Source organism: Petaurus breviceps, unplaced genomic scaffold, assembly GCF_028583685.1.
Source record: "Petaurus breviceps papuanus isolate PSGF00001 unplaced genomic scaffold, PetGlider_PUasm1.0 37, whole genome shotgun sequence".
NCBI lineage: Eukaryota > Metazoa > Chordata > Mammalia > Diprotodontia > Petauridae > Petaurus > Petaurus breviceps.
In genome coordinates this window covers 23,961,220-23,985,675 of record NW_027186296.1, presented here as the reverse complement: position 1 = coordinate 23,985,675, position 24,456 = coordinate 23,961,220, and the positions used below count along the sequence as shown (strand labels likewise).

At 35.4% G+C, this 24,456-nt stretch overlaps 1 protein-coding gene across 1 annotated transcript in view; it reads right to left on the bottom strand.

Moving 5' to 3' along the window:
- LOC138169643 (protein unc-13 homolog C) overlaps positions 1–24,456 on the bottom strand; it is a 487,553-nt gene that overhangs the window by 109,266 nt on the left and 353,831 nt on the right. The window contains exon 20 of the mRNA XM_069099296.1: positions 6,424–6,512. Coding sequence (XP_068955397.1) covers positions 6,424–6,512 — 89 coding nt within the window. The remainder of the gene's footprint in view (positions 1–6,423; positions 6,513–24,456) is intronic.

Genomic DNA, 24,456 nt, shown 5'->3' with positions numbered 1-24,456 from the left:
TGTTCCAGCTCCATTTTTGGCAGTATGGCCTATGGTGGACTGTGCTCCACTACTAGTCTGGTGTGATAGACCTTTCCTGTTGACCTTCCTAGTCATCTTGAGCTGGGTATATGTTTCATTCTGTCATTTTGTGAGTTCTATAGCTCTAGAATTTGTTTAAAGTCATTTTTCACAAGTATTTGGAGGGATGTAGGGGAGAGCTCAAGCAATCCCCTGCTTTTACTTTGCCATCTTGGCTGTGCCATTCTCCACAATAGGATTCCATCACAATCATATACAACAACTTATTTAACTGTTCCCAAATTGATGGACATCCTCTCAATTTCCAAATATTTGCCAGCAGTAAAAGAACTGCTATAATATTTTTGTATTCCTTGGTCCTTTTCCTTTTTGTTTTTTATTTCTTTGAGATATAGACCTAGTAGTTGTATTGCTCAGTCAAAGGGTAGACATGGTTGAATAGCCCTGTGGGCATAGTTCCAAATTATTCTTCAGAATGACTGAATCAGTATACAACTTCACCAATTGCACATTATCGTTTTAATTTTCCTATGCCCCCTCCAACATTTGTAATTTTCTTTTTCCATAATATTAGCCCATCTCACAGGTATGAGGTAGTAGCTCAGTTGTTTTAATTTTCATTTCTCTCATCAATAGTGATTTAGAGTATTTTTATATGACCATAGATTGTTTTAATTTGTTAACTGCCCGTTCATAACCTTTGACCATTTATCAGTTGAGGAATGGCTCTTATTTCTAAAAATTTCACTCAGTTTTCTATATACTTGAGAAATGAAGTCTTTGTCAGAGAAACTCACTGTAAAAATATTTTTTTTCCACAGTAATGATTACTTACTATATATTTCTCTCCATCCTATTTCCCCTCTGTTCATTCTGCTGTCTCTCTCCTTTTACTCTGTCCATTCTCAAAAGTGTTTTGCTTCTATCTTTTACTTCCCTTCTATCAGCTTTTCACCCCCTTCTTCTCATTTCCTTCCCTTTCTACTTTTCTGTATAGTAACATAGATTTCTACAACCAACTGACTGTGTATATTATTGTCCCTTTGAATCAATTCTAATGAGAGTAAGGTGCATGTGCTTTCCTCCCCACTTCTATTTTTCCTTCCACTGTAAAATCATTTTCAGGCCTCTTTTATGTCAGAGAATTTATCCCATTCTGTCTTTCCCTTTCCCCTTCTCCCCATGCATTCTTTTCCTCATCCCTTTATTTTATTTTATTTTTTTTAGATAATCATACCATCACATTCAACTCACACTTCTGCTTTCTATGTATACTCCTTCTAACTACTCTAATAGTCAAAATGTTTTTTTTAGGAGTTGTAAATATCATTTTCCCATGCAGGAATATAATCAGTTTGACCTTATCAAATCCTTCATGATTTCTTTTTCTTGTTTACCTTTTTATGCTTCTTTTGAATCTTGTGTTTGAAAGTGAAATTTTCTATTTTACATATATATATATATATATATTTTTTTTCTATTTCACCATTTCTATCTGGTATTTTCATTAGGAATGCTTGACAGTTATCTATTTCATTGAAGTCCATTTTTTTCTGAAGGATTATATCAGTTTTCCTGGGTAGGTGATACTTGGTTGGAATCTTAACTCTTTTGCCTTCCAGAGATTATATTCCAAGATTATATTCCTTCCAGATTATATTCTAAGCACTCTGATCCTTTAATGTAGAAGACGCTAAATCTTGTGTTATTCTAACTGTGACTTCACAATGTTTGAATTATTTCTATTTGTCTGCTTACAATATTTTCTCCTTGATCTGGGTGGGAGTTATGGAATTTGGCTATAATATTCCTGGGAGTTCTCATTTTGGGATCTGAAGGTGATCAGTAGATTCTTTCATGTTCTATTTTACCCTCTTATAATCAGAGGGAAACAATCAGAGGAAAACTGCCCTAATATTCTACAAATGAATATTAGGGCAGTTTTCCTTGATAATTTTTTGAAAGATGATGTCTTGGTTCTTTTTTGATCATGACTTTCAGGTCATAAATTATCTTTCCTGGATCTATTTCCAGGTCAGTTATTTTTCCAATGAGATAGTTCACATTTTCTTCTATTTTTTCATTCTTTTAATTTCATTTTATTGTTTTTTATCTCTCATAAGGTAATTAGCTTCCACTTGCCCAGTTCTAACCTTTAAGGAATTATTTTCTGCAGTGGGTTTTTGTACTACCTTTTCCATTTGTCTAACTCTACTTTTTAAAGTGTTCTCTTTGGTGAATTTTTGTATCTTTTTTTCCCATTTAGCCAATTCTGCTTTTTAAGGCATTCTTCTCTTCATTGAATTTTTGTCCCTCTTTTATGATTTGGCCTAGTCTGTTTTTTAAAACTGTTATTTTCTTCAGTATTTTTTTGTGCCTCCTTTACTAAGCTGTTGACTCTTTCTTCATAATTTTCTTGCATCATTCTCATTTCTCTTTCCAATTTTTCCTCTACTTCTCTTACTTGATTTTCAAAATCCTTTTGGAGCTTTTCCATGCCTGAGATCAATTCATATTTTTCTTGGAGGCTATAGATGTAGGAGCTTTGACTTTTTTATGTTCTTCTGAGTGTGTGTCTTGATCTTCCTTGTCACCACAGTAACTTTTTTATGGTCAGAATTTTTCCTGTTGGTTCATTTTAACTCTGTTAATGTGGGGTTCTGCTTCCCAAGTGGAGGGGGAACTGTCCACAACATCAGGATTTTTGTGCAGCTCTTTTCAGAGGTAATTCTGGGGACCTGTGAGTTTTTGGCTCTTCCAAAGTGGTATGATTTAGGGGAGAATTGTGTTTATTACTTTCCTGTACTGTGCATTGGTTTGTGAGTGACAATAAGCACTCTTTTCTTTTTTTTTTTTTTAAAGCAATTGGGGTTAAGTAACTTGCTCAAGGTTACACAGCCAGTTATTTCTGGGTGTGGTGCTAAATATCTGAGCCCAGATTTGAATCCATGTCATCCTGACACTGGAGCCAGTACTCTTACTCGCTGTGCTACCTGGATGCCCCTATAAGCACTCTCTTCAACCTTGGAATTGTGACCAGGTTCCCTGCTCCCTTGCAGCTGAAATCTCTGCCATGTTAGTGCTCCTCCTCACACTGGGACTAAGACCAAGGACTGCAACCCAGATCCAAGTATACTCAATTCAAGAGAGTCATGGCCCTGGTGCTGGCAAAAGGACCCCTGTATATCTCCATCTGGCCATTTGTCTTATCCCCTTACCATTTGTCTTCTGAGAGGTCTGGAAACCACAACTGCTGCCACTGATTCAGTTTCTGAGTCCTGTTCCTGGTTTACTGTGGTCCAGTCTGAACTGCCTATGCTGCACTGTGCTCTTCTCACCCTGGTGCAACAGACCTTTCCAGCTGAACTTCTAAGTTCTCTTGGGATGGAAAATTATTTCACTCTGTCTTTTTATGGGGTCTACCACTCTACAATTTGTTTAGAGTCATTATTTAAAGGTATTTGGAGAGGATTGGGGGAGAGCTCAGGAGAGTCCCTGTCTTTACTCCACCGTCTTGTTTCTGCCCAAGATTCATCTTTTAAATAGAAATATTCTAATAGTGTTGTTATATGATGATCACAGAGGGTGACTGAAATGTACATATTGGAAGTGAGAAATATGTAACAAATGTGGAACTTTAAAGGAGAACTGGAGAAAAGCCTCTCAGTATGGAAATGTATGAATGAAAAGGAAGATCTATGAAGAGAGGTTCTTCCCATCAGAAGGTAAGAATGTCCCCAAGTATGTTACTATATTCCCAGTAGCAAATTTGTTGGAAGCCATAGAAAAGATTCACAAGGCCATGGAAAAGCATGTTTTTTGCTTTTTGTTGCATTGTCGTCTCACCCAAATTGATGAGATTTGAGATCCATTTGAGTATCTGAGTGATGAGTCTAGAAACAGGCCAATCACTTTGTTTTGTATAACCACAACAGTGTCTCAAGCTTTACCCCAAGCCTAACTTCCCTCAATTAAAAGTAATATGTTGTTGTGGCTTTTGGTTATCATTTCTTTGGGGACTAATGAGAGGAGGATGGCTGTAGCCTTGTGATTTCAGTACAGTGAGCTCACAACATAGAAACTGTCCAAAAATTCTATATCTGCAACTCATCCATAACTTATAGTCTTTAAAAGTTGCCATAAGGCAGTGACTTGGGAAGCATGAGTCAAAGGCAGAGCTTGAAATCAGGTCTTCTTGACCTCCAGGCTGGTTCTATAACACACCATGCTGCCTCAAGGCTGAAGGTTGATGGATAAAAGCATGTGGAGAGTGAAGACATGGAGAAAAGACAGAGCATGAGGACTCTTAGGTATTCCATTACCTCTACTTTACCTCATACCTCTGGCTAGCAGCCAAAAGGTTTTTTAAAAAATTGTTAACCCATCTTACATGGGTAATCACATCAAGTCAAATAAACAAGTGATCATTGTGAACCTATTGTATTTAAGGAACTGTGTGTGGAGGTACAGAGAAGTTTAAGTAACTTAAAGTTAGATAGGAAAGTACACAATTCTAATACAAGCAGAAGTTAAAGTTCATTATGAGGATATATGAAGCAAGCTTCCTAATAAGTCAATTAACCCTTCCAAATAAGCATTTTCCAGTCTATCTTTGTCTTAAGAGTCCCCTGGTCAGAAGAGGCTCCCTTTGCTAACTTTCTAAAAGACAAGTTTCTTTTGGAGAATCAATTTGATATATATATATATATATATATATATATATACATATATGTATGTATGTATACGTAAATGTAAATGTATATGTATATGTATGTATGTACATGTATATGACAAATACATATCCTCAGTGTTCTTCTCTCCTCATTCTATCCCTCAGCATTTACATCTGCTTCCATAGGAATAATTATCTCTGTTCATATAATTCCCAATTCTATATATGCAGCCCCAATTCTCTCTTTCCTTGTTCCACCACTTGTTGGATGTCTCTTTATACCTGTATGTTCCATGACCACTTCATCTCAACATGCTCAAAACTGAATTTTATTCACTCCCTAATTTTACCTGAACCAAAATTTCCAAATTCTTTTGCGGTGCAGGTGGCAAGTAGAATGAGCTTGGGGTTTGGAATCATAGTTCCTTGCTTCAATTCTATAGTTTTGTTACTTGATACCTGTATGAACCTTGTCAAATTACAGTACATTCTTTAGTTCTTACTTTCCTTAACTTTAAAATGGTGGGGGAAGAGGGGGAAGGAACGGGAGGTGTGAACTCTGTTTCCTATTTATCTTGATTTTTTTAGTAGGAATAAAGACAGGGACTAGATTCCTGATTTCATTAGTATAGGGAGCTTCTTGGTGAGGAGATTCCCTGTACCAACACTGACCAGTACCTCAGAAACTTATAGTCTGAAATTTGCCTGGAGCATTAAAAGTTTAAGTGACTTACCAGGGGTCACAAAGACAGTACATGTCAAAGGCAGGATATGAATCTCGCTTCACCTGCTTACATAGCCTGTTCATTATCTCCTGCACCATAATACCTCCTTTTCAGTATATATTTTGTATGGATTTATGTGAGTATACATTGTCTGACCTTCCCCCAATAAAATATAAACTCCCTAAAGGGAGTCACAGCATTCTCAATACCTAATATAGTGCCTGGCATATGATAGGTATATATAGACCTCTTGAAATTTATCCATGGTCCATGGATGCCTGGTTAAGAACACTTGCTCAAGGGTAAAATGCATACTTCTCAGCCTGGCATTTATGGCCATAGAAAATCTTTCCAGTTTTATTTCAAATAATTCCTCATCATATACTCTAGTTTAAGCTGTTTTCTAAACCTGGTATATCAAGTCCTGACTTTATAATCTTTCCTTTGCTCCCACAAGTTCTTGCATTGTGTTTTATTTAAATGTGTACATGTCATTCTACTCCCTTCCCAAATAGAATATAAGTCCATTGAGGTCTGTGGCTATCTTTTTTTTTTTTCATTTTTGGTCCCTGGCATGTAGCATAGTAGCTTGCATTAGAGAAAGATTTTGTGAAGTTCTTACACACAGTAGGTGCTTAAGTAATCCCCACTGAATGTGAAATCTTTGCCTCTTGTACACTCAAACACTAGTTTCTAATAATTTGCTTCTTGCTTTTTAATTACCAACACAGCATCAAATGCACATAAAGCATATCTATGGAAGCATCATTAGCTATCATGATAGATGATAGATTTGGCATCAGAGGGCATGAGTTAAAACGCTGGCTCTGTTGTTTTTTTATTCTGATATCATAGGTTAGGACCTTTACCTTTTGGGGAATCAGTTTCCTCAACTGTAAAGTAAGGGTATTGGACCAGATGACTTCTAGGGTCCCTTCCCTTCTGGCTTAAAACCTATGATTATAAAAATCATTGTTTTAAATTCTTATCAGTCATGTTCATTACCTTTCACCATAGGTTATGCTGAGTTCATCCAGGACTCCGTTGAGTTTTACCTGAAGTTCTTTGAGAACACCACTAGCTTCAGGATCTAGCTGCAAAGAGACCAGAAATAATACTATTTGGGCTTCAGGTTAATTTGGTCACATTTTTTTTGCAAGCACTGTATTATAAAATAAACTACACATAATATGAATCAAACATTTAGTTTTGGAAAACAAATATGGAAACACCACCCAGATAAGTAAATTGTAAAACAAACCATGAGGGTCCTTATATATGAAAGGATGATTTGAAATCCATAGCATGCAGAAAAAACATAACAGACTTCTCAAGCTAAATAGCAAAGCCTTTGCATGCTACTACAATGGGATTCAAGGCATATAGGATAATATCTTGTGGACTATAGTAGGCCTTGAAGCTAGAAAACGGAGAAAATGACATAGTAGATAAATGTGTGCTACTTCATAATATAATAGGATCCTCAACAATGATGTGAGCAAATAGGGCCTCTAGGTATTGATGGGTACAAGCATCATTTTCAAAGTCTGATTCCATTTACAATTCAATACTTTGATCATGTCCCCTATTTGAAGGTGTTTTCATATTTTTCCATAAATGGAATCAAAAGTAAACAAATGAAACGAAAGGAACCAAACCCTCCAAATGTTTCCACAGGCTGTGACAGGATTGGCCTACACTGGGTCTCACTTTCTGAATGCCACTGGGTCACTCAGAAGTGAATTCTTACCTACATCAAGTTCAGCAACTTGACCTCCCTTGGAAAAAAAAGCTCCTGGAACTGATTCTGGCAGCACTTGTTTCTGCATAGAAAAGGAGCTCATAGCAGAGGTCAGAATCTCTTTCAATAGGTTAAGGAGAATTCTGCACAATACAGCAATGTTTCCTCTACCCACAATCTTTTCGGAGAAAAAAAAATCTATCTTTATTTGAGATGAAAAGTATTTTCCCCTTCTCCTCAAGTCTCAACATTTTGATGAAATATCTGACATGATATGACTTCATGAAAGGGGTACATTTTTTTCTAACCTTAGTACATCTAGGAAGGCAGTGATGTTCCATGGATAGATGACAGATGCACTGAAGACTGAATTCAATTTTTTAATTTTGAGAGTCAATAATTTGTTTGTTAGTTGAGTAATAGGAGACCCAATCAAGCAGTTGTGGGTGTTTTTTTTGGGGGGGGTACAATACAATGCTTATATAAATCAGTGGGAGTTGTTTTACAAAAATGCACTAAGGTTTGAATGATTCTTTGTTTATGGAAAATTTGTATTTTGAAAATGCTTATACTTGGTTTCATCTCTCTTGCTGTTTTCTATATTGTCAAAAAATTTGAAATTATCAGTAATATAATTACTAAAATTGAATAATAAGGTAAAAATACTACTTTGAGTTTGAGTTGACATGTTTTCCAGAAGGATATTCACAAGAATGTGCATATATGGATATTTTTTATATTAAAACTAACTCTATCTGTTTCTTATTTTGAATATTTAAATTTCTTTAACCCTGCAGTCAGTATTTTATAATCTTGTAATCCTTAAAATGTCTGCACATTTTTCACTCTCATTGTCTTATTTGATTTTCAAAAATCCCAGTGAAATAGGCAGGAGAGATATCATCATCCCCATTTTACAAATGAGAAAACAGAGGAACAAAAAATTGAAATCATTTGCCCAGGTTCACATAACTAGGTAGTGATAGATTTAGGTTTAGAACGCAGATCACTTGATTCCTCTATATATTCATTTTCCATGTCACAAAAGGAACATAGGTAGGGGGAAAGGAAGCAGTAAGATTATAGGATTATTGTCCCATCAGCCTTATAGTTGGAAAGAATCGTAATGAACATCTCTTTTTTCTTCCTTCTTCCCCAAATAAAGAACTACTGAAGACCAAGAGGAGAAAAATCACTTTCCTAAGGTCAAGAATAAACATTTTTCATAACACATTTTTCTTCTTTGATAAATCCAGACCAAAAGGTTTGTGTGGACATATTTATTACACTTGAATTAGATTATAAGAAAAGCATTGGAAAAGATAAATTAATAATCAAAATTTACTGAAGCATCAAGGGCATTCTTTGTGATGTTCATTATGGTCTAAACTTTAAAACCAAACTCTTTCCTCAATGCTCTAATAGGATGTCTCTTAAGGTTCTCTTAAAGACCATTCTTAACCCCAAATCACTGTGGTCCTAGACCAAGTCCTACTTGGTCACTGTTTGGCCCCTTATTAGCTCAGAATTAATGTAAATAGCAATTGTTTCTGTTTTGACCAGAAACCCTGAGGAGTATCCGAGGTCATTTTCCCTTCCCTTTTTATTAAACCGTAATCATTGAAATTACCCTGCCTTAGTCAAACTGAGATCTGTTAAAGACCTTAGCTTGAAAAGCTCAAAGTCCCCCACTATATGCTGGGCCATCCCCCATTGTCCTGATCCGTATCTGGCCACTGGACTCAGATGGTTCAGAAGGAGAAAGTGAGGCTGGTGACTTTCCATGGTCCTCCCTCACTCAAATCCAATTCACTTGCAAGTCATGGCGTCACCTTTTTGCATGTCATGGTCCTCTTTGAGAATGAAGGATAAACAGCAATAGGATGTTTAGAAAAAAAGAAATACCTTTAGAGAACTTCTTCAATGTATCAAAGGGATCAAAATATGCTTTACCAAATACTTCCTAAATCTAGTGATATGAAATTTTATCCTATTTGTTATTCCTTTTTGGTGGGCAATAAGTAACATTCTCAGAGTATAAACAAATCATTAAAAATGTCTCTCACAGAAATTAATGCGACAGAACATTCATCCACATGCCACATAGTAGATGATTTTGATATTTCATTGTGTTTATATGATTATAAAAATTTGGATGAAAACAAAATTTAAATTGACTTCTTATGAGCACAGGTTATATTTAATCAATCCTTGAATTCCATATCTTATCCAATTAGTCAATTGACTAAGACCAGGTTGATTTTTGTTTAGAGTGGTTGATTTCTATTCCTGTAAAATAGCTAATCTGATTTGATTGAATTTTCTTTTGTTTGTTTGTTTTTAGCCATGTTTGCCATTTGATTGGCTGAGGGCTCCCTCTTGCTGATTGATGTTTACCAGTATAGGTAGAAATATGGGGAGGGGAGGGAGCGATTATTCTTGGCAATCATTCTGGGTCCTGCACTCCCTAGGGCTCATCTATGGTATGCCATAGCTAGACTACTAAGCATTGTGATTCAAGAAGACTGACACTTCTTAAAAAACACAAAAAATTAAAAATAAAAACCACAAAAATTAAAAAAAAACACAAAGACTGACATTTATAGTACAATCATCTATAAACTTAGATTACTGCTACCAAGTCAAAGTGAATGAGACTTCCTCCCCTCTATTCCACTTAACCTTTTAGACTCCATGGTTTGTGATCCTTTCTCCCCTTTCAATTCTCCTCATTTCACCTTATAAAAATATAATGGAATAGAAAGAAGTAGGACCTCACAAGAGGAACACATGTCCATATATATATTAGGACCCTAGAGGATTTGAACTTGGAAATGACCCTAGTGATCATTTAGTCCAAAGTCCTCATTTTATAGATGAAGAAACTCTGACCCAAAGAGCTGAAGTAATAATTACTTAGTCACATGCCTCGTGGACTCATAGTTGTAATCTTGGTCTTTGTACTTTGATTCCAGAGGACATTTTCCCACTAGTCTAGCCATCTCCTACTAAGATGATTCTGATAAAGTTAATTAAATATGTTTAATTTTATGTCTTTTAAAATAATTATATTATTGATTTTTATCTATTTCTTGTACACTATGATATAGTATTGTGTTATAGATTTTAAAGTAATAAAAACTGTTATGGTATAGCATTATCTATTCAAGTGAGAGTAAACTTATAATAGTAGGCAGCTAGTTGGTTCAATGGATGCAGTGCTGGGGCTGGAGTCAAGAAGATCTGAGTTCAAATTCAGCCTCAGATACTAGCTGTGTGACCCTGGGAAAGTCATTTAACATCTGTTAGCCTTAATAACCATTCTAGTATCTTTTCCAAGAAAACCCCATGAAAAGTTTGGTCCATGGAGTCCTGAAGAGTCAGACATGACTGAACAACTCAATAACAACAATACTTTTAGCATTTACTTATAAAATTATTTTGAAATATTTTGAGTATTTTTAGCTTAAATAAACTTATTTGAAGAATCTACTCCTTTACAGGAACTGAAATGTAAACTGAATGTAAAGTGATGTTGATTTAGGTGAGGGGACATATTTCTAAACAGGTGAATTAAATTTATTTCATTGTAAAACACTTCCAATTTTAATTTAACTAGATACTTAGACAGCCTTAGTTACAATGGCATATGTTTGTCTGCTTACAACCATATCTTAAAAACTGGTGAAATTATTTTATGCATAGTTTAAGTAACTGAAATTAGTTCACACTTACAAAAATGGGAACAGTAATACAGCAATACAAAAATTATGACCTTTGAATTGTAACAGAATATCTGTAGATTATAATTTGTTACCTTTGTCAATGACATTAGATCACAGGATGGTAGAGTGAGAAGGGATGTTAAAAATCACCTACCTTAACCCTTTCATTTTATAGGTGAGGAAACTGAGATTTAGGGTCAAAATGATGTACCCAAGGTCACACAGCTGATGATTGCCAGAACTAGGACTAGAACAGTTCTCCTGACTTCCAAGGCTTTCCATTATACCCAATTCCTGCTTAAGTCCACATGTATTAAGAGTGCCTTCTCCACTACTGTCACATGAACCATAGAAGGTAATAATAACAATGATAACATGAACAATAAGAGCAATATCATCAATAATAATAACAATAATAATGACAAAAGCTAGCATGTATGAAGTGCTTTAAGGAGTGCAAAGCCCTTTACTTATGTTGTCCTGTGAATCATGTACTATTATTATCCTGATTTTACATATGAAGGAACTAAAGTTTAGAGAGGTCAAGTGACTTGCCCAGGGTCACTGGGCAAATGGGGTTTGAAGTCAGATCTTTCTGACTCCAAGTTCAGTTTGTACACTACACAGCTACCTCTAATATTCACAAATGTTATACTCCAATTTTGAGCCTTTTAAAAAAAAGAAAATTTCACCATATAGATTACTGGTAATAATAGCACATTTTCCAAGTATTATTATCTATTTGAAAGTTTATAACAGCAAAGAGATAACAAATGCATTCTTGCATGAAAGATTTAAAATATGCCCTCAGCTGATCAATTACTTAAGCGGTATGGCATATCACAATCTACCCTGTGCTAAAGTTATTTGTGTAAATGTCTTTTTGTGTCTACTAGATTTGCAATCCCATGAAGACAGACATTGCATCTTAAATGTCTTTGTATCTATTTCTCCTCTTCTCTTTACACATAGTAGGCATTTGGTAAGAATATATTGAATAACTGTTATCAAAACCTGACTGCATCTTTCCTCTTCATTTGGACTGACTATAAATTAAAAAATTTTGTAAATTTTTAAAAGTTTGACCTCTGCAAATCTATTTGGTATGAAAGACTGAGTTTAGTTTCTGCACCTGCCCCTCTGGAGTAATAAGAAAAAAAGAGAGAAAAGTAGGGGGGGGGGAGAAGGAGAATAACTTGAAAAGAATAATTTCAGTAATAAAAAAAAGAAATGCTGAGTCAACTCTGGTCTTCACAACACCTAAATCAGATTTCAACTGCATTCTGGGCAATGCGTGGGAGTTTCAGTACCTAAGGGCAAGCAACTTGAGTGTGATCCAATTGCTTATATTAAACCATGGAGCCGGGCTAGTTAGTTTCTAAATGTTCTCACCACTAAAGTAAAATCCACCAGCTGTGGTCATATGTAGTATGTTAGGGTGAGGTAATCAGTACCTCCCTGCACCATTTCTGTTCTTTTCCTAAAAGGGATATGAGATGAATTCCTAAATAAAGGCTCTCACAAAGGCATAGATATTTTGAACTGTTCATTGACAAAGAGTTTTTGTATTGCAGACATCTAGTCCTAAGATTTGTTCTGAGGAAAGTGTTTTTTAGAGGAAAGGTGTAATATAAATGGGAGTTATCTTGAGCCATCACTATATGTGCTTCAGGTCTTTTTTTTCTTCCCCAGCATTAGCAAAAGATTGCTCTAAGAAATCATAGCAAGGCTGGGAGGATTACTATAGCTTAGCATGGCACCAAATGCTAGCATGCGCTTTGGATTCATGTTGAATACTTCTTATGTTTGCATTCACCACACTGGAAAATGGCATGTGAACCATGTTAAGAACATAGGGTTTCATGGATTAAAGCCAAGATCTTGTCTTGGGCTCTTTTTCAGGGTGTCCTGGTCTATCTACTACCTCTGGAGGCTTAGGCAGCCTCTTTCACTTGAAAGCTAGCTTCATTCAGTTAGTTTCCCTATTCTTCCCTCAAAATGATTCACATGTAAATAACACCTTCAAAGTTATCAGCCTTACATTACCTCATTTATGTGGTCATTTACTGGAAGTCTTCCTCTAGGGTCATCTATCTAAAATACCACCTTCTGTATGAAGCTGGTGTTCTAGGAATCACTCGATCTAGTCTTAGAACTTATATGGCTACTCTCCCAATATGCCCATACTCCTTATATGGTTTAGTCTCTCAAACCAATAGTCTCAAGTCATAAATTTAGGACTGGGAGCTCATCTAAATCAACTGCCTCCTTTTACAGGTAGGGAAAATGAGGCCTAGAGAGGTTAAGTGATTTGTCCAGGGTCATGTAGGTAGTAAATGGCATTTAACTTTTCATTTAACAAACATTTAATTGCCTACCACAAGCCAGGTATTGTGTTAAGGAGAAATACAAAGATAAATAAGGCATGTCTTTACCATCAAAGAGCTTAAAATATAACTTAAATAAGAAATCTACACAATTAAATATAATAAAAATTAGACTATAATAAATATACACAAGGAATATAAAAGGTCATGAAGTCAGATAAGGGAGGAAAACATTATTTTCAACTAGAGGAATCAGGGAAATCTTTATGGAGGAAGTTGCATCTGAACTCAACCTTGAAGGGTAGATTGGATGCCAATAAGCATAGATTGGTAGGGTATGGAGGAGGCAGGCATTCCAGGTATAGGAGAACAGCATGAGCAAAGGTGCAAAGGTAAGAAAGCATGAGGAGTGTTTAGGGAACAACTAGCAATCTGGTTTGGAGGTAGTGCAGAGTACATGAGGGGGAGTTGTGCTTGATGAAGCTAAAAAGCTAAGTCTAAACCTATAGATCTTTGAATATCAGACTAAGAAAGGAACAATGAGGAGCCTTTCTCTTTTTTTTTTTTCACTTGTCAGAAGGTTTTTGAATACTGGAGCAATATAACTGAACTCCAGAAAGAACAATCTGGTGGTTGTATATTGCTGGGAAATGTGTTAGGAAACTAATGAAGTTGCCTAGGTCAGAGGTGAAGAAGGTCTGAACTAGAGTGATGGCAGTAAAAAAGGGTACAGATATGAGAGATATTGAAGAATTATAATGAACAAGGCTTGGCAATTGAGTGAGGAGAAGATGAAGCTGATGAAAGAGAAGGGAGCAAAGATGGCTCAGGTTAGAATGAGTCAAAGACGAAAGAGAAAAAAAGTAGTTCATTTGACAAAAAATAGAGAAATGAGATGGAAAAATGAATGAAAAACAAATGGATGAATTCAAGTTTAGATGTGTTGAAGAGCTTCATCAATTTTCCAGGTGGAAAAGTCCAGAAGGCAGCTAGAATATGAGCCTGGGACAGTGGCAGAAAGGTTAAAATCACAGAAGTGACTGAAATTACCAGGGGAGATGATGAGGGGAAAAGAAAAAGCCAAGGACATAGCCTTGGGAGAACGCTCATGTTAAAGCTACTGACACATGAGGCAGACACAGTGAGACACAAAAGAGGATTGGTTAGAGAGGCAAAACCAGGGGTCCGGTGTCATCAAAACCAAAGAAAAATAGTCTTAAGGAAGATGCAGGAAAAAAGTGGTATAAACAGTCTAATCAATGCATTTCCCACATGTCAAACTTTCAAATATTTGAAACCAGAAATCAGCTCTAATCCCCCCTTTCCCTCTCCATACTTCCTTAGATGTAGGACGTAAAAGAGAACACAATAACACAATACCCCAGATGGGGTGTGACAAGCACAAAATAAAGTGGGTCTATCACTTCCACTATCTTGGATATTAACCCTCTGTTCACCTAGCATATAGTATTAACTTTTTGGGGATGTCATGTTGCATTATTGATTCATATTGAGCTAGCAGACCAATAAAACACCTAGATTTTTTGCTCAGGGGCTTCTATTTAGCAACACATTTTTTTTTCATTTTGTACCTCTAAAATTTTCTTAACCCAGAGAAGCATTTTGCCTTTAATGCTATTAATTTATATCTTGTTTGTTCCAATTCAATATTTTAATCTGTCAAGATTTTTTGGGGGTGTGTGTGTATGTGTACTGAATCTGTCATTCAATGGGTTAGCTAGCTCTCCTAGATTTGTGTTTCCTACAAATTTGATAGACATGACATCACCATTCTTATTGAAATCACTGAAATATATCTTAAATAGCAAAGGGCCCTTACCTAAGGCCTCCAAACATAGGTGAGAATAGATAATTACTTGCCAGATACGTTGTAGGGGGAATTCATTTTCAGATACAGGCTGGACTAGAGAGTCACTGAGATCCTTTCATGCTATGAAATCTTAACATTCTGTCCTTTCAGAATTTTATTCTTGAGAAATTTCTTTCTCTCCTGGGATTTTAGCCTCTGCCATCTTACCTATTCTTTTCTTAACCCTTTGAAACATGCTCTCCCAAATTATAAGATGTATGTCATATTATGTCTCTCCTCTATCACAAATTCATAGGATCATACAGTCAGAGGTTTTGTGCTGGAAAGGATCTTAGAGGCCACTGAGTTAGACTCTTTCCTTTTTCCACAGATCAGACCCCCGTATCATTCTAAGTCCAAGGTCCTATTTAACAGACCATACTCCCAAAGTTTCCCATCATTTCTACTTCAACAACTGATTCCTCCTAGCTGGTGAGTTCTAGAATAGATATTCCCTTTAGGGCTTCTTCCACTTTTTGAAGAATTCAATCATCACTAACAAAAGTCAAGAAAATCTTAGCTAATTTGCTTTTGAAGGAGAATTCCATTAGATATGTGGATAATTGAAGTCTCCTATCGCTAATATATTATGTCACCACATACAAGGCTTGTGATCTGTTTCACCAACTCCTTAGTGATTTCCCTTCTGTCCCAGTGGTCTCTGGCATACTGTGATGTCAATATCGCCTTAATTTCAGCCTTGACTGACCTGTTCACCCAAATGTTCCCCACTCTAGTTTCCTCCTCCCTAATAACTAGATTTCCTCACACAAGCATCTCATTTTAACATACAATTATCCTTTGCCCTACTTCCCTTCTCCCTTCCTACAGCTTTTTGCCTAATCTTTTCTCTATGAGTAAATTAAGCCATAAGATATCATCTTGGCTCCCATTCCACACCAGGTCTCACTTTTACCAAGTTGTTTTTTGCTGAGTTATTTTTTAGTTGCATTCAACTCTTTGTGGTCCAATTTTGTAAGATACTGGAGTGATTTGCCATTTCCTTCTCTAGCTCATTTCACAGATGAGGGGACTGAAGTAAACAGGGTCAAGTGACTTGCCCAAAGTCCTGAGGTTAGATTTGAACTCAGGACGATGAGTCTTCCTGACTCCGGGCCTGGTGCTCTATTCAGTGTGCCACCTAGCTCCCCACTGATAACCATTTTAGGTTAAATTTATCTCCTTGCATTATATTCTTTAGACCATCAATCACTTAACAGATATTGATTAAGTACGTACTATGAGTCAGGAAATGAGTTAATCGCCAGCTACTCTAGTTTTGTATCCATTCTTTATTCTTTTGTGTATAGCTATTGGAAACCATGGCATTTATTGCTGGCTCCTTTTCTTGTATTTCATTTCCTAAGGATTATTGGGCATTTCTACTGTTATTCTCTTTCTTAATCATATGTAATCTCTAGTTTGGTACATATATAGGGGTAGTTTTCTCCATTATCCATTTTGCAGTGTAAAGTCTTTTAAAAAAATGAGATTTGCATGACTCCAGTCAAATTTTTTTTTAATCAGTCCTTGTCACCTATACCTGGCCCTTGCCAACAGACAATCATTCATTTATTCAATTCCACAAGCATTCATTAAGTATTCTTTAGATCCTAGACACTCTGCTACATACTGGGGATTCAAAATAGTTCCTACTTGCAAGCATCTTTCCATTTACTAGGCAATACACTGCAGACACAAGTATATGCATGATAATTTGAGAACGGAGAGAACATTGACAACTGTGAATATCAAGAAGAGAAGTGCTGGTTGTGCTTGAAGGAAGATGACCAAAGAGATGAAGGGAAAGTGAAAAGGCAGGCAGGCAGGCGATTTTTAAGAGAGAAGGAAATGAGTATTTATTAACCTCCTACCATGTGCCAGACCTTATGTTAAATCCTTTACAAATACGATCTCATTTGATCCTCACAAGAAACTTGGGAGGTTAGGGGGTGCCATTGTCATCCTCCTTTTAAAGTTGAGGAAATTGAGGCAAACAGAAGTTAAGTGACACAGGCAATGTTTCTGATGTGGGATTTGTACTCAGATCTCCCCCACACTTGGTTCAGAGATGTATCCACTACACTCCTAACCACACAACCCATAGAGTTCTAGACTTGAAGTTAGAACAATTTGAACTTGAACCTTGCCTTTCCTGTGTGACCATTGACAAGTTGCTTAGCCTCTGTTTCCTTATCTGTAAAATGGTTTGATTTTAAAGGTATTAATTTTCGGGATCGCTTTTATCTCACAGTATTGTTGTAAGGATCAAATGAACTAAGTCTGTAAAGCATTTGCAAACCTGAAGACCTCATGCAAATGTTAGCTATTATTATTATTATTCTGTCATGAAGAATAGCATACAAATTTTGGGAAACAGATGTCTATGTAATTGTGCTGGAACTGATCAAAGAGAATAATGTAAGATAAGGATGAAAAATAATGTGAAACCAGATAACACAGGATCTTGATTAAATCCCAGTTGGAAGAGTATGTCTTTAAAAAAAAATTCTACAGGTAATAGAGAGTCACTGAAGGCTTTTAAGAAGGGTACCACCTCATAAATGAGATTCCACCCTTTTCCCCATTGTTAGCACTTACTCTGTCTTGAAATTGTAATGCATTTTCTTACACTTGTTCATGACAGCTGATGCAACAGATAGAGTGCTGCATCTGGATTCGGGAAGATCTGAGTTCAGTTCTGGCCTCTGATACTAGCAGTATGACCTTGGATAAGTCACTTAATCTTTCTTTGCTTCAGTTTTATGAGCTGTAAAATAGGGATAATAATAGCATCTATCTCACAGGGTTGTTGTGAGGATCAAATGAAATAGTATTTGTAAAGTGCTTATGACAGTCCTTGGCACATAGTAGAAGCCTAATAAATGTTTGTTCCTTCCCCTTTCCCATTTCTCCTTTTTTTCCCTTATAGTTGCTCAGCAGAAAGTCTGCTTCTGAGAAGGAACTGTTTTATTCTTTTCTTCTTTTTTAGAGATTTCTTCCCAATTCCTAACCTGTATTTAACCTTGACCTACATGTTATTCTCTGTCCCCACAGTGTTTTAAATCGATGCCTTTGTGTTCTATAGATATGAGTCCATATCAATGTATTCTATCTTAGAATATGAGGTACAACAATTTAGAAGAATTTTAAAGCTGGAAGGGGCATTAGCGATACTCTCTATCTTACCTGAAAGAGTCCTGCTGAGATGTTATTCTAATTGTCTTAAGGAAAAATGTCTTAAGAATTTCATATTAGCCAAGTAACCATCATTGTAGATAGTAGACTGTGGCATTTCTTCTCTTTGTGATTTCCATGAGTTGCTGTCCTAGAGGCAACTGTTATGCAAATACATGTTCCTGACTTTATGGTCTCAGAAACCTAAAAGCATCAATATTTGCAGCTTTCATACTGATGAAGTATAATGCAGAGGGAAAAAAATTATAAGAAAGTTGTCATTTTCAGCTCTAAAGCTACTCATTGACTTAGAGATAAGTAACTCAGTCTAGACAAGCAAAGAAAAGAAAGATTGACTTCTCTCTTTCAACAGACTTAGGAGAATACTTGAAGCTGGCAAAATTTTGACTTTTGAAATAGACTTTTTCTATGGGAATTAAATGAGACAAGCCTTTTAATCTTGTCAGTATTTTTGCAAATTTTTTATATTTTATTATTTTAGATGGATGATATTACCTTTTTATATATTTTGGCTTTTCCTCCATAAAAAAGTATTCCTTAATTTTGCAGCATTGAAAAAAAACTTTTTATTTATAACAGGGTTTGGACTTAGAGCTAGTGGGAAAGAAAAATTTTGTGGGTTTTTCCTTTTTTAGTGATAACAAAACTTGGGAAACCAAGTAGGACAATGACTTATTCAATAACACACAGAGTACCAAAGTTAGGACTAACACACAGATCTTTTGACTCTCAATTCAATTTAGTGAATTTTTATCAAGTGCTTAATGAATGAAAGGCATTGTGGCACTAGGAAAACAAAGATAAAAAGAAAACATCATTTGCTCTAAAGGAACATACATCATCGCATAGTATCTTTTCCATTGGACTGCCCTGCTTCTTTTCATTAAGTCAGTGATGAAAAGTTCAATTACATCACTTTAAAATATTTCTTAATCTTGATATTTTTAATCAATGCATAATTCAGGACATTTTTTCAACAAAGGTCACTTTTTGTGCTTATTTGTGGAAAAAATGACATGATAGTGCTTTTCATTTTGTCATTGAGAATAAAATTTGATTCTGATTACTATACTGAGTGAGGAAACTAATGAAATACATGAACAATATATGCATATATAAATGTTTTCCATAGATGGAAAGAAATATGTTTTCTGTAATGCAGACAGTTAATGTTTCTATAATTGCTACTATTCTGGGCTCACTGCTAGCTGTTCTCACATTCTTACAGTGGTTAGTTTTTTCACATCAACTTAATAGAGAAAAATGGACTGCAAAGCTTTATGTTCTTGCAGGAGCAATCTCACATAAGAATGGAGAGGGTGTTCCTTGAAAATAAGAAAGAACTATATTGTCTTATAAAATATTTATCTGAAAGATATTCTTTTTGTGATACTAACAAGTCTAGACATGGATTCTGCCCAGTAAAAAAATGAACTAGAGTTCCAAAAAGGAAATAGTGAAAAAATATTACAGGGTTATGCTGTGGTAAACAAAAAAATGTCTTAAGGCTTGCTGAATGGATGAACCAAAATAGAAATAGTTATTAAAAAAAAACAACATAAACTGTGGTGTAGTTGTCCCTGGAAATCATTGAAGAAATAAGATGCAACTGTATTTTGAATGACTTCTAGGAGCTTAATGAGTAGATTTCATGAAGTCTTTCCCCAGTCTCCAAACGTGTGTGTATATGTACACACACATATTTATATATAAATATACATGTATATGTATTTCACTTTGTATTCATATTCTCAAATCTAATACTAAATGTATATATGTATATGCATGTATTTGTATATATTCACTTTCCTTTATATATGTATGTAAATTTATTATTAAATTTATTTAATATTAGAGTTTAGTATTAGAATTAGGAATGCAAAAAAAAGTGAAAATAGTCACTCATCTCAAGGAACCTGTATTCACCCTAGCCTGGATAGTATAAGTAAAGTCAACGAGTCAGTCAGGAAATGTTTATTAAGCAGCTACTATGTTCCAGGCACAAACTAATAATGTAAATGGGGTTGATTAACCTTCAAACTTATATAAATTTTAGGCATCATCATGATGATTCTTTGTGATAGCATGGTACTCCCCATACCAATGCTATGTAGTCGGTAATAACCAATAGGAGGGACTAGGAGACATGATGCTTAACAGGAAGTCAGATTAGTTATTAAGAAGGTTAGATTAGTAAAGAACTTCTTATGGGACTTGGAAGTTTATGAAAACTTAAACTTCATCAGTTCTAATGGATCAGAAAAAAAAACAACATAACCATACTGTGAGTGGGTGAGTGTGTGTGTGTGTGTGTGTGTGTGACTATGAGTGAGACAGAAAGACACTTCACATTTCCATTCTTGTAGAATTTCATTATAATACATCCTAGAAATATTTTAGGGAATATAGTGATACAGTCACTGTGCTTGTAGCACTTCTGTAATCAATTTATTACATATGGCTTAGTTCCATAGATGAAAATGAGTACTATATATGCCTTCTGACAAGATCAATGCTTTTATTTTAGGTTCTCAGTCAAGTTCTGGGGCCTCTTCAGAGACTAACTATACCATAAAAACTTGGAAAAGAGGTAATTCTATTGCCTTTTATTTAAGAAAAACACTGATTAAGTTCCACTACTTTGTGGGAAAATGGGACTGTTTTTCTGCTGGTATATGAAGGGTCTGCTCCCTTCTCTCCCTTGTCAGGTTCCTGCTGAGTAAGAATCTTAAGTAAGGTCTCACTGGTTTACAAAAAAAAAAAAGAATAAGAAGATGGGGTAGGCAGGGGAAACAGGACTCCCCTGTTGATGGCTAAAACATGTAAAAAGACTGTACAAATCTTAAAGCCCCATAAATGCTAACTATTATTACTACTATAACACACCTCTCAAACAATTAGAAAATTCCTAACAAAGTATTCTTTTACATGGGGTGCCTTAAGGGTAACCCACCAAGAAAGAATGGTTATGAGTTATCTGTGCCCAGTAAGTAAGATTATATTAGTTTCTGACTTCCTTATCATTTGAGAAGGTATAATCAGAATGATCAGAGTGTGAAATAAGTAATACAATGGAAATGAGCATTATTCACAGCTAGAAGGAACCTTGCAGATTATCTAAAAGAGAATAAAACAAGCATTTATTAAGCACCTACTATATGACAGGTGCTATTATAAAAGTATTATCTCATTTGATCCTTACAACATCACTGGGAGGTAGGTGCTATTACTTACTCCCATCTTACAGCTGAGAAGACTGAGGCAGACAGAGGTTAAGTGATTTGCCTAGGAGCACAGCTAGTAAATGTCTAAGGCTGAATTTGAACTCAGGTCTTACTGACTCCAGGCTCAGCACTCTATCCATTGATCCACTTAGCAATTCCTACTGAATTCCCTCATTTTTAGATGAAATATCGGAGATATCAAGTGACTTATTCAAGGTCACATAGGTTATAAGTGACAGAAGGTTTGAATTCAGGATCTCTGACTCCCATACTCTTTCCATTGTACCACACTCCTCCTGTGAGGGTATGTAGGTTCTAGGGGGAATGAACTATGTAAAATAAAACCTCTGCTTCTTTTCCTATCTCCTGAGGATTTCCTTGATGAATGTACTTTCCTCATTGTGAACAGAAAGAAACTAATTGAAAAAAGGAGTCAGAGTGACTTGTTGAGATTGTATTGGGAAATGAAGTTTAAGAATATCACCTGCCTGGGTCAACTCTTCCATTTGATGGGGATTATCTGGTAGAACAAAAACAGACAAAAAACTCCTGACATTTTCATTACTATTCTCCTTTAATGAGATTATTGGCTAGGTTTAACTCAAGGTGGTTATAGTGGCTAGTTTCTAATTACCTCTATTCAATCACCTTAATGGATTTCCTCCCCCACCCCCACTTTTAGTCCTTCCAGCTCCTATTTCAGTGTCTTACTCATAGTGGACATTTAATAACTGATTATGTTGTTATTTATGACCCCATTTTGGGTTTTCTTGATAAAGCTCCTGGAGTGGTTTGCCATTTCTTTCTCCAGCTCATTTTATAGATGAAGAAAGTGAGGTAAACAGAGTTAAGTGAATTGCCCAGGGTCATATAGCCAGTAAGTGTTTGGGGCCAGATTTGAACTCAGGAAGAGGAGTCTTTCTGACTTCAAGTTTGTACCACCTAGCTGCCCTAATAAATGATTATAAAATCAAATGATTCTGAGTTCCTATCAGGTTCCATTTTGGGGTGAAGTTTAATGGTCAGACACAGATAGATTCTGATCTACATTGTAAGGGAGACTATCCATAGAGAAGAGATCTCAGGACATTTGATTTTAGCAGTGCCATTGTAAGAGGAGAGGGTGGGAAGAGATAGGCTAGAAAGAGTAGGAGCTCTGGATACTAGCCATTATTTATGATTGTTCAGTAGCTCCAAGACAGGTGAAAAAGCAAAACTTTGTTTCAAATATTAATATCATAGAGATAAACATGTCTTTTTAAAAACAGAATTCAGTAAAATGATACTTAGGATTCAAAAAATGGGTTAACAATATCATAGGATCATAAATTCAGAGTTGGAAGGGACCTCATGGACCTTTTTGTCCAGTTTCTTCATTTTACAGATGAGGAAAATGATGAAGCATATCTGGCATCATAAGATATTTTTAGCCTGATGTTCTTTGAGTTATACTAAGCCTGAGAGTGCTGACCATGGGGCACTCTATAGGCTTTGAGGGATCAGGTCAAAGCCCAGGACCACTGGGCATTCTGAGCTCTTCTTTCAACTGTAGATGAAAGGTTATCATTACTTAGAAAAAAAAAAGCAAGCAGTCTTATCCCACAGAGGAGAGAAGCTTCAACAAATTATTTTTATAGTAAAAAAAGTAAAAAGTGATAGATGAAACTGATTGATATTTTATTATGAGTCAACAACACATTCTACATTAATTTAGCTTTTATGTATTGAATCATATAATATTCATGTTAAGAAAAATGAAATGAGTAAGCAATATAGCATACTAAAAATTGGACTGAAAAACTGCCTGTCAGCTTCCTGTCATTGCTAAAATTATCCCATACATTTAGCAATACTCAAAATAAGAATAATAGAAACCAGAGTGATTTTTTTTTTAAACACAACCCTTTAGATTTGAAATGTGTTTGCAAATCATCCTCCCTCTTCCCATTTTTGGGGCATGAACATTTTAAGAATCAGTGAACTTTTTAGTTTCAAGTGTGTGCTATTTTAGTTTAAAGTTTGTACATTACAGAATGTATGAAAACCAATAGTGTGTAAACCTCAAGTGATCCTTAAAAATGCCAATGATGAGAAAGTCATAGTGTAGACTTATGTAAAATGATAAATCTTCAAATAAGCTAGTTCTTGAGAAGAGGAATGGTTTAGTTCAGGGATGGCAAGATAGACTTGGGAGTCAGGAAGACTTGGGTTCATATCCTGCCTCAGGTATTTGCTAGCTATATGATCATGGACAAGTCACTTAACTTCTCTACACATCAGTATCCTCATCTGTAAAACAAATATAATAATAGTATACACACACACACACACACACACGGTAGAGTATTGTTAGAATTAAGATAGAATGTATGTTAAAGATTTTGCAAACATAAACATATTTTATTATTATGAGCTATTAACATATGTTATTGTTTAATATTTTATATTTATATCATGTTTATAAAATGTTGTTTAATGTTTTATTATTTATATTTTATTAACATAAAAAGACCTGGTTAAAAAAAACAATATTTGTAAAGATCTTAGGGTTTTATGAGTTAATTTTCAGAGATTACAAATTAAACTAGAGAATAAAAAATAAAGAACATAAATCTGTGTTATAGGGATTTGTTTGTTTTTTATTAGACTTGTGATTTCCTTGGGAATTCCTAGGAGGAAACTTTCTACCAATGCAAATGAGCATCTGCTTGGCACCTTCTAGTCTTAAAAGAACAAACAGGTTAAATAACAGAGAATGTGTAATGTGTTATAGGGTTATTCACTTGTAAATATGCCACATGCAAGTACCCTTTGCTAGGGATAAAAGAAAATAAAAGTGGAATGACTATCAATGAAGATTCATAAGGGGGAAAATAGTCACAATCTGTTCTGAATGGCTTTCCCTTAAACCTACCCCTTCCACATTACTGTAGAGGGCTACATCATCCTCCCA